This window comes from Gopherus flavomarginatus, chromosome 10 (genome assembly GCF_025201925.1).
Source record: "Gopherus flavomarginatus isolate rGopFla2 chromosome 10, rGopFla2.mat.asm, whole genome shotgun sequence".
Classification (NCBI taxonomy): domain Eukaryota; kingdom Metazoa; phylum Chordata; order Testudines; family Testudinidae; genus Gopherus; species Gopherus flavomarginatus.
In genome coordinates this window covers 10,882,803-10,897,625 of record NC_066626.1, presented here as the reverse complement: position 1 = coordinate 10,897,625, position 14,823 = coordinate 10,882,803, and the positions used below count along the sequence as shown (strand labels likewise).

At 47.7% G+C, this 14,823-nt stretch overlaps 1 protein-coding gene across 13 annotated transcripts in view; it reads right to left on the bottom strand.

Moving 5' to 3' along the window:
* Positions 1 to 14,823, bottom strand: part of ADARB1 (adenosine deaminase RNA specific B1) — a 277,040-nt gene that overhangs the window by 149,538 nt on the left and 112,679 nt on the right. The window contains exon 1 of one of the 13 annotated variants that reach the window (XM_050916518.1): positions 4,536 to 7,512. The exons of 11 other annotated variants lie outside the window; for them this stretch is intronic. In XM_050916518.1, coding sequence (XP_050772475.1) covers positions 4,536 to 4,635 — 100 coding nt within the window. In that variant the 5' untranslated portion in view covers positions 4,636 to 7,512. Of the gene's footprint in view, positions 1 to 4,535; positions 7,513 to 14,823 lie in introns of those variants that run through there. One more of the 13 variants, XM_050916503.1, reaches the window with a different exon arrangement.

The window sequence follows — 14,823 nt, the reverse complement described above, 5'->3', positions numbered from 1 at the left end:
AAACAGCAATAGTAAGGGCAGTGCTGCATACTTTATTAAAATAATAGTTAGTCCTGCCATGAGCGCAGGGGACTGGACTAGATGACCTCTCATGGTCCCTTCCAGTCCTGTGATTCTATAAGTCAGTGAAAGTTCATAAAATGACACAATATATAACTTTTTGTCTGTCTGAAAATTAACTATGAAAAAAGGTCAAGTTGTTTTCAATTATGAATGTTATGAACAAGCATAAGAAAACTAGACAGAGAAAGTGAATTCGTTCAAACAAGAAGGGGCTACTGATATGATTCAAGGACTGTTTAATTAATTTCCGGCTCCACATCTTCTTTTTACCAAGTATGATTTAATCAAAATGGGTGTGGTGGACATTAACCCTAATTGTTGGATAAAATAATAAGGGGGATGAACTATGCCTCCCACTTTTATCCATTTTGGGATTCTTAAAAAGAGACTGAAAAAACCCACTATCATCTCTCATCCCACCTTGTATACTAGCCCATCTTGTCTCATACTCCCTGGTCCCAAGACAGAATAAGTAGACCAGTCAAAGATTTTCTTCCTCAGAGGAAGGCCATTAGGCCGTGTTCTTGTTCAGAGAACTTTGTTCACGGGTGAGTTCTGAAAATCACTACATGATCATGAGATAAAAGGTGGGTGAGGTAATATTGGACCAACATCTGTTGGCAAAAGAGACAAGCTTTCAAGCTAAACCCAATAAAAAGATGTTACCTCATCCACCCTGTCTCTCTAATATCCTCCGACCAACACAGCTACAACACTGCAAACATCACATCGTCATGACATCCAGTTCTCAGCCCACCAGTGGGGATACCTAATTACTAGTACCACAAAGACACATAAGTGCCTGTTCTGTTACCTTCCTTTTATGTTGGTCCCTCCATCCCCACCCCTTCACTCTTCCTCCCAGCCTATCTGTCTCTCTAGGCTTTCCATCAAATCCTGAAATCAATTGCATTACCTCAGCACAGCACGATGAGATGACCACAATCCAGCACTATCTAAGAAGAAAAGATGAAACCAGATGACATCCCTGACTGGAATGGGAACCAAGGTCCAAGCAATAGGTGCTGTAGTTGACCTGCCAGACAAAGCATCCATTTGTGACTGACCAGTCATTGTTCCAAAAACATCAACAAAAGCTATATTTCCCCCATCTTTTCAATCCTTTCTCTGCTGTGTTTGTTAGAAACCAGAGAAGTGAATGCACTTTAAACATCAGGACTAAAAGTAGAATTAATCCTTTTCCTTTTCATCAGAGACAGTTTGTTCTGAAAATGACACACTGATATTTTGCCTCCAAAACGGAGAGAGATTTTAAAGATTATGATCGCTTGTTTTCCATAATGAGTCAATTTCCCTGTTTCAATATATATGTTTGTTTTAATTGCTTATTCTTTCTTGTGTTTGAACAATAAAATTTCAACGTTTGAATTAATGCTTTTGGGTGTTTGGCAAGGAACTAAGTGAAACCAAGGCCTACATAGAAAAAAAAAATCCAAACCTCTGTAACGCTGTTTCATGTTGGACCCTGGACAGATTTTACAACACTCTTTAACTCTTGATCTCTGAAATTAATACAGCAGGACTGTAAAGAGCATGGTTTAGGAAAGTATATATGACTACAGGTCTAATTTTGCTTTCCGGTTCCCAACAAAGTCAATGGGAGTTTTTCTACCGGCCTCAGTCAAAACAGGATTGGACCGTAAGGGCCAGATTTTCATGACGGCTCAGCACTCAACAGATCCCACTGAGAACAGTAGCTAGTGGGTGCTACAGACATTGGGAAATCTGGATTACAGGTTTCAGAAACAGAAGTCTAAAATTAAGCCATCCACCATCCCGAATCAGCTCCCCTTTTGAACAAACCCGAACTTGATCAATTTTCAAACCACTAGCAAATTTGATTCAGATTACATTCTGAACAACAATATTTTGATTTATCATGTCTTCTAATCAATCACATTACTTAAAATAATTAACTATTTTGTAACAATCTCCTAAAATATAAAAATGTTTTGGTAGATTAATTTGGCATTTAAAAGACCGAGCAATCTAAATTACTGTTAATTTATTATATAAGAACAAAAAAAGCCCACCTTGTGAAATTCACATTTCCACTTCATTGGTGTCAAATGTAAACAAATGTTCAAGAACAGAGTAAAAACATTACCAGCTACTGGAATATGAAGAATTACATCTAGGACCAAAGGGCACGTTTACACAAATCTGAGCCCCACTGAAGTTAATGACAGACATCCACTGAATTCACTGGAACCAAAATTTGGCTCTTTAGAAATCCCTAACATTATTTGAAAAACACTGTACAATAAATCTAGTCTTGTCAGCAGGTCTCTAAAGGGATTTAGAAATCTCTGCCTTTTTTTTTTTGATTTGGTAATAAGTATTTTTTGTTGAATCCTTAACTAGTCTATCTTCTATATCACTTTATTTACTGAAGCTTTAATCTTAACTGTTTTATTTCTTCATCTCTATACAGTTATTCACAGAGCTTAAATATTCCTTCCATACAGCTCTAGTGTGGCTAAAACAGATGTATTATTTTACAAAGTTCTTGGATGTCACCAGTCTACTTTGATAAACATATTTTTTTCCTAAATACATCTAAAAGATGGGACACATGAGAGAAAAAATTAACATAGCTTGATTGGACTTTCCAATACAATGTTCACATTTTATTTTAAGGATCTTAATAAAAAAACATTTCAGGATCAATTTGAATGTATGTGAATAGGGAATATGCACTTCATACAATCCTACTAAGCCACTACTAACCCAGAGAGCTTTCAGAACCTGAAAAATGAGTAATACTTACATGCACTAGAATCAATACTAAAAATGATCTATTTTATCAGTGAGTGATTTTTAGTGAAATTTGTCCAGTGACAAAATGCAGAGTCCTACCCAGATTCAAGTTGTCTTGTCAGATCATCATGTTCTCACTACAGGAATGATCCAAAGTCCATTTAAGTTGCCTGGATGCGGCCCTTAGCTTTCCCCTTAATTTTCCCCTACTGCCTGTTCTAAAATATGATCCATAATGTTTGAATCCTAAACTTTGAAAGCACTGTGAAAAAATGTATTTTCAAAGAAAAGACAAGAGTCAAGAAAAAATGTAAATGTTATTTGTTTAGCGGGGATTTGTAGTAAGGTAAAGGTATCATAAGATATAGCCAACATGCCGGCACTTAGCATACTCAACTTCGTTAGTGATTTGGGTTGAGTTACTCAGTTTTTATACAAATTCATTACCACTTATGGAATCTAAATGATGAAAAACCTAATTCCAGTTTGCAAAGCCATTATTTTTCCCTAGAGATATTGCTTCAGTTAGTAAAGTCTTCTGCTATATTTTTCAGATATAATATGATCACTGTATTAGAGTTGTTTGATATATTTAAATCACAAACACAAAATAAGTGTTTTGTGTAAGTAAGTAAATACAGTTACTGTGGTTACTGTCATCTGTAAAGGGCTGTATCTACGGCCGTATTCTAAAATACAAATAGCAGCATTTGACAAGAATGCTTGCAATTCTAAATACATTACATGCCAGCCATATCAATCAACCAGATACAAAAATGACATCCAGAAGAGTTACAGATATTCACAGATACAAATGGAATTAGAAAAATAAGATTTACAGCAGCGGAATTACACCTTTCTTTACGGTTTCTATATTTTTATGAAGTGCCATATATGAAATGTTCTGTTTTTCCAGATATCGTATTATTCTCCAGAGACAATTCAGTATTTTCCAATTATACAAAGATACAAACAGTACAAAATTCTTAAAGAAATTATAACAAGCCTATACCAGGGTTCTCAATAATGCACTTTGTTTTCAAGAGATATGTAACTAGTTGGCAGATTTTAAGGAATAAAAGAATTCCTTCTTTACTTAATCTAAATGTGTTAAACAGCAAAGGTGTAGCTAGGTGAATAGCAATGCAATCTAAATGAGATTTTAATAGTTTGAATACTTTACAGATTTCTTACAAGTTTAGCTAAAAGATAAAGGAGACTTTTAGTAGCTCTTGATTTATACTTGCTGTTCAAGACAGGCTAATTTTAAAGCCAGAAAAAGCTCATTTCATGAACTGATTAATGAATATCCAGTGACAAGACAGACAGCTTACAGTCTGACACATGAAACAATTCATTAGGGATAAAACAAGCAGTAAAATACAAAATGCTATGCAACTTTAAGACTTCCACGTTTGTCTAAAAATAAATATTCTGAATTTTGAAAGCCTGGAAGCAAAGTGAAATATATTGGAAAATTGATTTCCATTTGAAGCTTATTGCTTTTGGTGTTCAATACTCAAACATAATAAAAAAGGTGTTACAGAATTTATTGTTTTAAAGATATGTATAAAAAAATGTATTTAGTATTTACATTTCAGTATAATCTGAAAACATTTCTACAATGCATTTTTCTATTTATAAAAGCTCACCACTATTCTGTTTTGACAGTACAAAAATTAATATACTACCTTTCCTCTCAGAACGTTTCTTACGCCTTCTTTTATAGCGACGCCTCACAATGCTGAAGAAGGACCCCATGTTCAAAGTCCCAGTTAGCAGAGATGCCATGCAGGTTAAGTGCTACAATCCACAGTCAGCTCAGGTTGCCAGAGTGCTAAATCTCGCCTGTCTCAATAACTCACTGTATTAATACAGTGATTTATTTCAGTAAGTCATAGAAGCAATGAGAACAGTTAACTCTGTGTTAACATGTCAGGACTACAAACTCTCCTTGTCTATTCAAGGTCCATTCATCAAACTGCAGGATTAACTGCACAGTACACTAAACACTGCAGTTCATTCCTACTATCCGCAAGAGGCACATGTGACAGTTAACCCTTACATATTGTTTTGAAAATGAGAGAGCAAGGAGGGACAGGTTTATTAAACTGAACATGTATTTCCAGAGATGAGGACAGCAACAACACATCAACTAGTTACAGTCTGTCTTTTCCTTTCACCATTATAAAATGGAAATAACCCGTATCACCGTTACAGTAAAATTAAGCAAGAAAATCCAAAACAGCAAGGTTAACTCACACTGCACCCCTTCCTTTATATTTTACAGCAATTATCTGAACAATATATTAAAGCTACAATGTGGCAAGAAAAACAAAAACACTACACAATAGACATAAGCAACATATTAAGGTTCATGCATGAATCTTCATTTTGACTTTTGTTGATTCATTTGAACTGTTCCAACTTGATGCAGCACTAGTGTAGTTTAAGCTTTCAACTTTCTATACCGCACACAGATATGTATATGCTTCTATTTTACACAAATAAATATGCATATATTATGTGTATATATGGATAGCTGTAAAAAAGGGTTACATACCTTTTGTAACTTGTTCTTTGAGATGTGTTGCTCATGTCCATTTCAAGTAGGTGTCTGTGCGCCGTGTGCACAGTCGCTGGAAGGTTTTTCCACAGCGGTACACATCGGGTCGGCTGTGGAGCCCCCTGGAGTCGAACCTTCATGGTGGTCTGTATAGGACTCTTTGCTTAGGGGTCGGCCCCAGTTGTCTCTGTCTTTCTTTCTGGTTGGCCCCCTCCAGCACCAGAGTATCTGGATGAGGATGGGAAAACAAGTACTCATACTCCTTGGAAGGCACAAAATATTTTCTCTCTACCCCTTTCGCCATGGAGGGAAGAGAGGCAGGTGTTTGCCACAACACTTTAGTGGTGTTATGGATAGTCTAAATGAGGGGCAGAATCACCCTTGAAGGATCTTCAGGGACAGAATATCCACCATAGGGTCAGTCTCCTTTGAGAGCTCCTCCATGTGCATGCTCAAGTTTTGAGCCACCCTCCTGAGCAACTCTTGGTGTGCCCGGGGGTCCATGGCAGGCAGTGTGGTGGTGTCCGCCACCGCTTCATCTGGGGAGCATGAGGAAGATGCCTGCAGGGGTACTGAGTTTTCCTGCCCCTCTGGTTCATGGGGATCCCCTTGCATTGAAATGCCCTATGTCATGCAGGGGGCAGTGCTGGTTCCCAGGCCCGCACCCATCTCAGTACCGCCCCCAGTGCCAGGTCCCGCAGCACTCTCAGTGTCAACCTGCGTGCCCATCTCCTGCCCTTGCAGAGGTTCCCAGGCTACTGAAGTCGATGATGGAGGTACTCATGCCTCCGAAGGCACTGACAAGGATCTGGACCCTGGACCTCGGACTTGGTGGTAGGCCCACTGGATCCAGAAGGGCCATTGAGCCAGCGCCTGCCACCAGGGAGGCCAGGACATCATGGGTGGCAGCTGCCCTTCCTCTTGTCTCAAGTGACACCGGGGAACAGTGCTGGCTTCGCCTAGAGGTGATTACACCTCCAAGTCAGATGAGGACTCCAACCTCAGCAATCAAGGGGGTGCAGAATGAGACAGTGCCAGGGAGCAGTGTCAAGGTGAGGATGAGTGGTGCCTTATCATCAGCTTGCTCCTAGAGGGCATGGTGCCTCTTTGCGGTGCTGGTGACTGCACTGTCATCGCAATGAGGTCCCTAGCTGCTTCAAAAGTATCCAGTGTAGAAGGAAGGTCTATGTCTTCCTCCTGACTCTCCCATACTGGGTAGTCCACTAGAACTGGACACAACAGACCTCCCAGTGAGGCTGGAGTCAACCGTGCCAGCTGAGTCGGAGCCGGAGCAGTGTGTCCCAGCACAGGACACACACCCCCTTGTGCTTCCTTGCTCCACTACTTTAGTGGGAGAGAGACCTCTCTCCATTTTCTTCCTCTTGTGCAGCACCGGTGAAGGGAACAGTGCCAGACACTCGCACTGGAGGAAGTCTTCAGCGCTGGGGAATGGCGGTGCCGAGAGTCCCTGGAGCCAGAGTCCTTTCTTGGCACTATAGTTTCTCTTACTGAGGCCAGCACGCTCCACACCAAAGTACTGGGCTTGGAGTCGGATGCCGCCTGGGGATGAAACTAACTAGACTATTTGAACTAACCAACCCTAAAATTTTAATTAATTTACAGATAACAGTGAGAAAAAAGTCCACTAGGGGATTGCTTGCTGTTAGCAAGAGAGGAGCTGCTCCAACGATCATCATTGGCAGTAAGAAAGAACTGAAGAGGCGGTGGGTCGGCAGGGACCTATATACACCTCCATGAAAACGCAACTTCAGGGGGCTCCACAGCCTACTTGGAATCAACATGAGCAATCACTCAAAGAACATAGTATAAACATGAGTATGTATACAGACACTTTGTTTTACATAGATGGATTAACACTACACACAGATTCTAACTTTTGAGTGTTGGACATTGCAACATTAACATGGTTTATAAAAAGGCTAGAAAATTACATATGCTGAAGAAAACAGGGTTTATAGCATGTGAAACAATACTGAACCCCCACGCCTGGTAATTCAACAAGGTTTGACAACAGGCCCTATATCCACATCAGACTAAAGGAATAACTAATAGCAATAGTAAACTCTTATCCTCTACATAGACCAAAACACTCCAGGAGCAGATAAAAGACGGTTACTCACCTTTGTAACTGTTGTTCTTCGAGATGTGTTGCTCATATCCATTCCAGGTAGGGTGTACGCGCCGCGCGTGCACGTCTGCCGGAAACTTTTTACCCTAGCAACTCCAGTGGGCCGGCAGGTCGCCCCCTAGAGTGGTGCCACTATGGCACTAGATATATACCCCTGCCGGCCCGCCCGCTCCTCAGTTCCTTCTTGCCAGCTACTCCGACAGTGGGGAAGGAGGGCGGGTGTGGAATGGATATGAGCAACACATCTTGAAGAACAACAGTTACAAAGGTGAGTAACCGTCTTTTCTTCTTCGAGTGATTGCTCATATCCATTCCAGGTAGGTGATTCCCAAGCCTTACCTAGGCGGTGGGGTCGGAGTGAGAAGTCGCGGCCTGGAGCACTGCAAAACCAAAGGCCGCATCATCTCTGGACTGCAGGACCAGGGCGTAATGGGAAGCGAATGTATGGACCGATGACCAGGTCGCCGCCCTACAGATCTCTTGGATTGGGACGTGGGCGAGGAAAGCCAGCGATGACGCCTGTGCTCTGGTGGAGTGTGCAGTCACACAGCCCGTCGGAACTTGGGCCAGGTCGTAGCAGGTCCTGATGCAGGAGGTGACCCATGAAGATAACCTTTGGGAGGAAATCAGCAGCCCCTTGACCCGGTCCGCTACTGCCACAAATAACTGGGGGGACTTGCGGAAGGGTTTGGTCCTGTCCACATAAAATGCTAGTGCTCTACTGACATCTAGCGAGTGGAGCTGCTGCTCCCTGCGGGACGAATGGGGCTTGGGAAAGAATACTGGGAGGAAAATCTCTTGGTTCGCATGGAAAGCGGAGACCACCTTGGGAAGAAAGGCAGGGTGAGGTCTCAGCTGTACCTTGCCTTTATGGAAGACGGTATACGGTGGGTCCACCGTGAGGGCCCTCAGCTCTGACACTCGTCTAGCTGAGGTAATGGCCACAAGGAAGGCGGTTTTCCACGAGAGGTAGAGCAGGGAGCAAGTAGCTAATGGCTCGAATGGAGGGGCCATGAGCTGAGTCAGGACCAGGTTGAGGTCCCATGAAGAGGCTGGAGGGCGAATTTGTGGATAGAGCCACTCCAGCCCCTTCAGGAACCTCGCCACCACAGGGTGAGAGAAGACCGAACAGCCGTCCACCCCAGGATGAAACGCAGAGATGGCGGCTAGGTGGACTCGGAGAGACGACAGTGCTAGACCCTGGGTCTTAAGGGACCAGATATAGTCTAACAGAGTGGTGACGGGAGTCTCCGTAGGGCGAAGAGCTTTCTCTGAACACCAGCAGGAGAAACGCTTCCACTTAGCTGTGTAAGTCGCTCTGGTGGAAGGCTTCCTGCTGCCCAGGAGAACCTCGCGAACCGGGGTGGAACATCGCAACTCAGAGTCTGTCAACCACGCAGGAGCCATGCCGTCAGGTGAAGAGACGGAAGGTCCGGGTGACAGAGCCTGCCGTGGTCCTGAGTGATCAGGTCCCGATGAAGGGGCAGGGTAACTGGGCTGGAAACTGAGAGGTCCAGCAACATGGGATACCAGTGCTGTCTGGCCCATGCCGGAGCTATGAGAATCACCCGGGCTCTGTCTCTGAGCACCTTGATGAGAACTCTGTGAATTAGCGGGATGGGCGGGAAAGCATAACACAGGTGGGCTGTCCATGGGATCAGGAATGCATCCGCTAGAGACCCTGGCTCCCGACCCTGGAAGGAGCAGAATGTTCGACACTTCCTGTTCACCCTGGATGCGAAGAGGTCCATCCGGGGATGACCCCACCTCTGGAAGAGTGAGAGTATGACATCCGGACGGAGGGACCACTCGTGCAAACGGAAGGATCTGCTCAGCCGATCCGCTAGGGTGTTCCGCACTCCCGGGAGATAGGAGGTGGAAAGGTGAATCGAATGGGCTATGCAGAACTCCCAGAGACGTATTGCCTCGAGACAGAGTGGAGAGGACCTGGTGCCGCCCTGCTTGTTGATGTAAAACATGGTCGTTGTGTTGTCGGTGAAGACCGCGACACAACGACCTTGAAGGAGATGGACAAACGCTTGACAAGCAAGGCGGACCGCCCTCAACTCCCGTACGTTGATATGGAGGTTGATCTCTTGTGGCGTCCACAAGCCCTTGGTTCTCTGGGTGCCGCAGTGAGCCCCCCATCCCAGATCGGAGGCGTCCGTGGTCAGGGATGCCGAAGGTTGGGGCGGATGAAACGGGAGCCCCGCACAGACTACTGATTGGTCCAGCCACCATCGAAGAGAGTCCAGCACCCTCGGAGGGACGGTGACGACAGTGTCCAACGACTGCCTGGCCGGCCGATACTGCGCAATGAGCCATGATTGAAGAGGTCTCATGCGGAGTCGAGTATATGCTGTTACAAACGTGCAGGCTGCCATGTGGCCTAGGAGGGCCAGGCACGTTCGTAGAGAGGTCATCGGGGCCGCTCACAAACGTAGAATGATGTCCAACAAGGACTGGAACCTGGGCAAGGGTAACAAGGCCCTGGCCAGGGTAGAATCTAGAACGGCCCCGATAAACTCTATCCGCTGCGTGGGAAGTAGAGTAGACTTGTCCACATTGATTACGAGGCCCAAGGTCGCAAAGAGGGTGCTGATCCTGTCGACATAGTCGCGGACCTGTAGCTCCGACGTGCCTCGGATCAGCCAGTCGTCCAAGTAGGGGAAGACGTGGATGCGGCAACATCGAAGATGTGCGACGACGACTGCCATGCATTTTGTAAAGACTCTCGGGGCCGTAGAGAGGCCAAACGGAAGGACCGCAAATTGGTAATGTTGGCAGTCGGTCACGAAGCGGAGGAAACGCCTGTGTTGTGGGGCAATCGAGATATGAAAGTAGGCGTCCTGCATATCGAGGGCGGCGTACCAGTCTCCGGGATCCAGGGAAGGGATGATGGTTCCAAGGGATACCATGCGGAACTTCAACTTCACGATATACTTGTTGAGTTCCCGCAGGTCGAGAATGGGCCTGAGGTCGCCCTTGGATTTGGGGATTAGAAAGTAACGGGAATAAAACCCCTGGCCCTTCTCGTTGTCCGGAACCGCCTCTATGGCTCCCTTGGCAAGGAGCACGTGCACCTCCTGACGGAGGAATTGCTCGTGAGAGGGGTCCCTGAAGAGGGACGGGGAAGGTGGGTGGGAGGGTGGGGGCGAAGAAAACTGCAGGCGATAGCCGGCCTGCACCGTACGCAAGACCCAACGGTCCGACGTTATTTGGGTCCACGCCGGGAGGAAAAAGGAAAGGCGGTTGGAAAACTGCAGGGAAGGATCCGGAGGGGAAACTGGTACTGCGCCCCCGGGCGCACCTTCAAAATGAAGGCTTAGGTCCTGGAGGGGCCTTGGTTCTGCCCCGTTTGCCCACCAGACTGCCTGCGGCGGTTGTTCCTGCCTCGGCGCCTCGAAAGGTCCTGCCGTGGGCGGAACTGAGAGTATGGCCGCCGCTGCTGCTGTTGGTTTTGCTGCCTGAACGGCCTACGTTGTGTCGCCGGCGTATGCATGCCCAGCGACCTTATGATGACCCTGTTATCTTTTAGATCCTTCAATCTAGGGTCTGTTTTATCCGAAAACAGGCCCTGGCCTTCGAAGGGGAGGTCCTGGATTGTGTGCTGGAGCTCCGGCGGAAGGCCAGAGACCTGCAACCAAGAAATCCGGCGCATCGTAAGCCCCGAAGCTAGGGTCCGAGCGGCCGAGTCGGCAGCATCAAGGGAGGCCTGTAGCGATGTTCTTGCTACTTTCTTGCCCTCGTCCAGGATGGTGGAAAATTCCTGGCGTGCATCCTGGGGCAAGAGCTCCACAAACTTCCCCGCCGCTACCCAGGAATTGAAAGAGTAGCGGCTGAGGAGGGCCTGTTGGTTTGAGACCCGGAGCTGCAGCGCCCCCGCCGAATAGATCTTGCGGCCCAGGAGGTCCATCCGCCTCGCCTCCTTCGACTTGGGCGCTGGGGCCTCTTGCCCGTGGCGCTCCCTATCGTTCACTGACTGGACCACCAATGAGCAGGGGGTCGGGTGAACACATAAGTACTCATAGCCCTTTGAGGGGGCCATATACTTTCGCTCCAACCCTCGAGCCGTCGGAGGGATGGAGGCCGGTGACTGCCAGATGTTAGTGGCATTAGTCTGGATCGTTTTTATGAAGGGCAGTGCCACTCTGGTGGGCGCATCGGATGAAAGGATGCTCACCACCGGGTCCTCAATTTCCGACACCTCCTCCGCCTGCAAGTTCAGGTTCTGTGCCACCCGGCGGAGGAGGTCCTGGTGTGCCCTCAAATCCAGTGGGGGGGGGCCGGAGGACGAGGTGCCCGCCACCGCCTCATCCGGAGACGAGGACGAAGAGACCCCCGGCAACAAGGTGTCCACGGGGGGTTCCGTGAGGGGCTGCACCTCCGTTTCTGGAGGGAGCTCTGGGTCCCGGTGAGTATCGTCCGTTTCCGGGGAGTGAGGGGGTCTAGACGCCGTCGCCTCCGGTGGTCTGCGCTCCGCCACAGGGCGGGGGGTAATGTGTTGTGGACCCTGGGCCTGAGAGTATGCCCATGGGGTCCAAAACCCCCACTGTGGAGGCCCTCGTTCTTGTGGCGGAGGGTCTTGGAACAGGGCCACGTGCCTGTCCTGTGCCATGGCATAGACACTGTCAGCGTGGGAGGAAACCGACGGCTCCCTAGAAGGCCAGGGGGGCGCCGAGCTTGGATGATATGCAGCTCTATGCGCCGTGACTGACGCTCCCCTCGGTGCCGCGACCCACATCGGTACCGAGATCGGGACCGGGAACGGCGTGATGATCTGTGCCGAGATCCCGACCGGGAGCGGGAGCGATGTCGGTGCCGGGAGCGGGACCGCGACCTTCTGTGAACGCGGTGCCGGGCCGGCAATGGAGACCGGGACCTACCACCAGCGCGGTGCCGGGAGGTCAACCGGGTTCGGGACCTGCCACCGGTTCGGTGCCGAGAGGTCGACCGCGGTGCCAAACGCCGAGGCGAACGGCTCCTGGAGTCTCGGTGCCGGTGGTGAGATGAGCCCGATCAGGACCGTGCGGATGGTGATCAGTGCCGCGAGTACGACCGGTACCGTCTGGGCGACCAGTGCCGGGACTCCGAGCGGTGCCCCGAGCGTGAGCGTTCGCGCCTCCGGGGTGATCGGTGCCGGGACTCGGGAGACAGCGCTCAAAGCATCGGCTTACCCCTGGAAGTTATGCGTCCCGGGGGTGCCGGCTGAGGCTGAGATGGCTCCGTAAGTGCAATTAAGTCCCGGGCCGAGGCGAAGGTCTCCGGCGTCGATGGGACCCTTAGCTCGACCCCTGATCTTACGGGGGAGCTAGGTGGAGCTGGACTCGACGGACCTTCTGGGCCCGGAGTCGACAGCAGTCCTGCAGGCGGTGCCGCGGCTAAGGTAGTTGCCGGGCGGTCCGCTCGGGCCTGCCTTGATGGTGTCGCAGACGCCGAGGGACGTAGATCTGTTCCCGGTGCCGGAGATGGTCGGTGCTGGGGAGTCTTGCCGGTGCCGGCGCGGTCCGGTGCCGTAGTAGAACTGGCTGACTGCGCCGCCGGTGCCAGAGACAGGGCCGCTTCCATGAGGAGAGCGTGAAGTCTTTGGTCTCTCTCCTTTTTAGTGCGAGGCTTAAAGGCCTTGCAAATGCGGCACTTGTCGCTAATGTGCGATTCCCCAAGGCACTTAAGGCACGCGTCGTGGGGATCGCTCGTAGGCATAGGCTTCTTGCACGCCGAGCACTGCTTGAAACCCGGCGAGCCAGGCATGGGCCCGGTGCCGGGGAGGGCAACGGCCCACCTGCAGGCAACGTTCGAAAACTATTTACAAAATTCTAACTAACTACTAGACTAAAGGACTATCTACAACTCAACTAAGAACTATCTACAATTAAACAACGAAGACGAACAGGAGAGCTAGGGACGTGGAGGTCAGCAAGCCGCACTCCACAGTTCCAGCAACCGACACGGCGGTAAGAAGGAACTGAGGAGCGGGCGGGCCGGCAGGGGTATATATCTAGTGCCATAGTGGCGCCACTCTAGGGGGCGACCTGCCGGCCCACTGGAGTTGCTAGGGTAAAAAGTTTCCGGCAGACGTGCACGCGCGGCGCATACACCCTACCTGGAATGGATATGAGCAATCACTCGAAGAAGAACATATGCTATCAGAGGGATTACGCAGCATCCCACACACAGTGAGACTAAATTCTTCAGCAGCTGCCCTACAGTCTCCTACCACAATATTCTGTCACTATGAAATACATGTCATTCCCATCCTTCTCCCCAACACACATACACAACTAAAGATCATAATTTTATGATAAGGTAAGCTTTGGTCAACTGGTAGCCAACATGTTACCAAAAATGAACAGATGACTTAAGTAATTGAATAACTATTTTGATAGAATGTATTTTGATAGGCATACACTTTCAAATGATGTTTTCTTTTACTGTGCATTCTCTCACTGGCATCTTCACATTTTTCTAAAACTCTGTTAAAAATTATTCAGGCTCAAGTTGAGTAGGTTATCAATCATGCAATTTCCCCCCCTAAGGTTGCAATCTTGGTCTCCAGAATCTCAGATTTATTATTATTATTACTATTATTATTATTATTATTCATAAAGGCTCTAATCCTTATGGCTCAGAAGGAAATTTTCAAACTAAATGAATTTAACTAACATAGTGATGCCTACCTGGGTCTGCAGAAAGCCGAAAACTAGTACTAAGATAAGTGTGAACTTTCCTATTTCTCTCAATGGAGCATTAACTTGCATGCCCCATGATGACTATTTAAATATAAGCACTTCACTATCTCACTACTGACCAAATCCCCACCACCACTCCCAGCTGAATCCTAGAGCCAAAAGGCCAGAGGAGCCCAGAAGGGCATTTGAGTCCCATCAAGAAGAAGTCAACATCACAGAACCCAGGAAGACATCCAAGACACCCTCCTAAACTGACCACATCCATTCTGGTAGAAAGTCAGTAGTCTGAGTAGTTATCAATGGTTTGCTGTCAAACTGCAAGAACGTAGCTACTGTAGTCCTGCAGAGGTCAGTCCTGGGTCCAGCACTAGTCAATATTTTCATTAATGACTTGGATAATGGAGCAGAGGGCATAAAATGTGCAGATGACACCAAGTTGGGAGGGGATGCAAGCATTCTGGAGGACAGGATTAGAATTCAAAATGACCTTGACAAATAAGAGAATTAGTCTCAAATCAACACGATGAAATTCAATAGCAATAAAACCAAGGTAGTACACTAATAAAGGAAAAAAT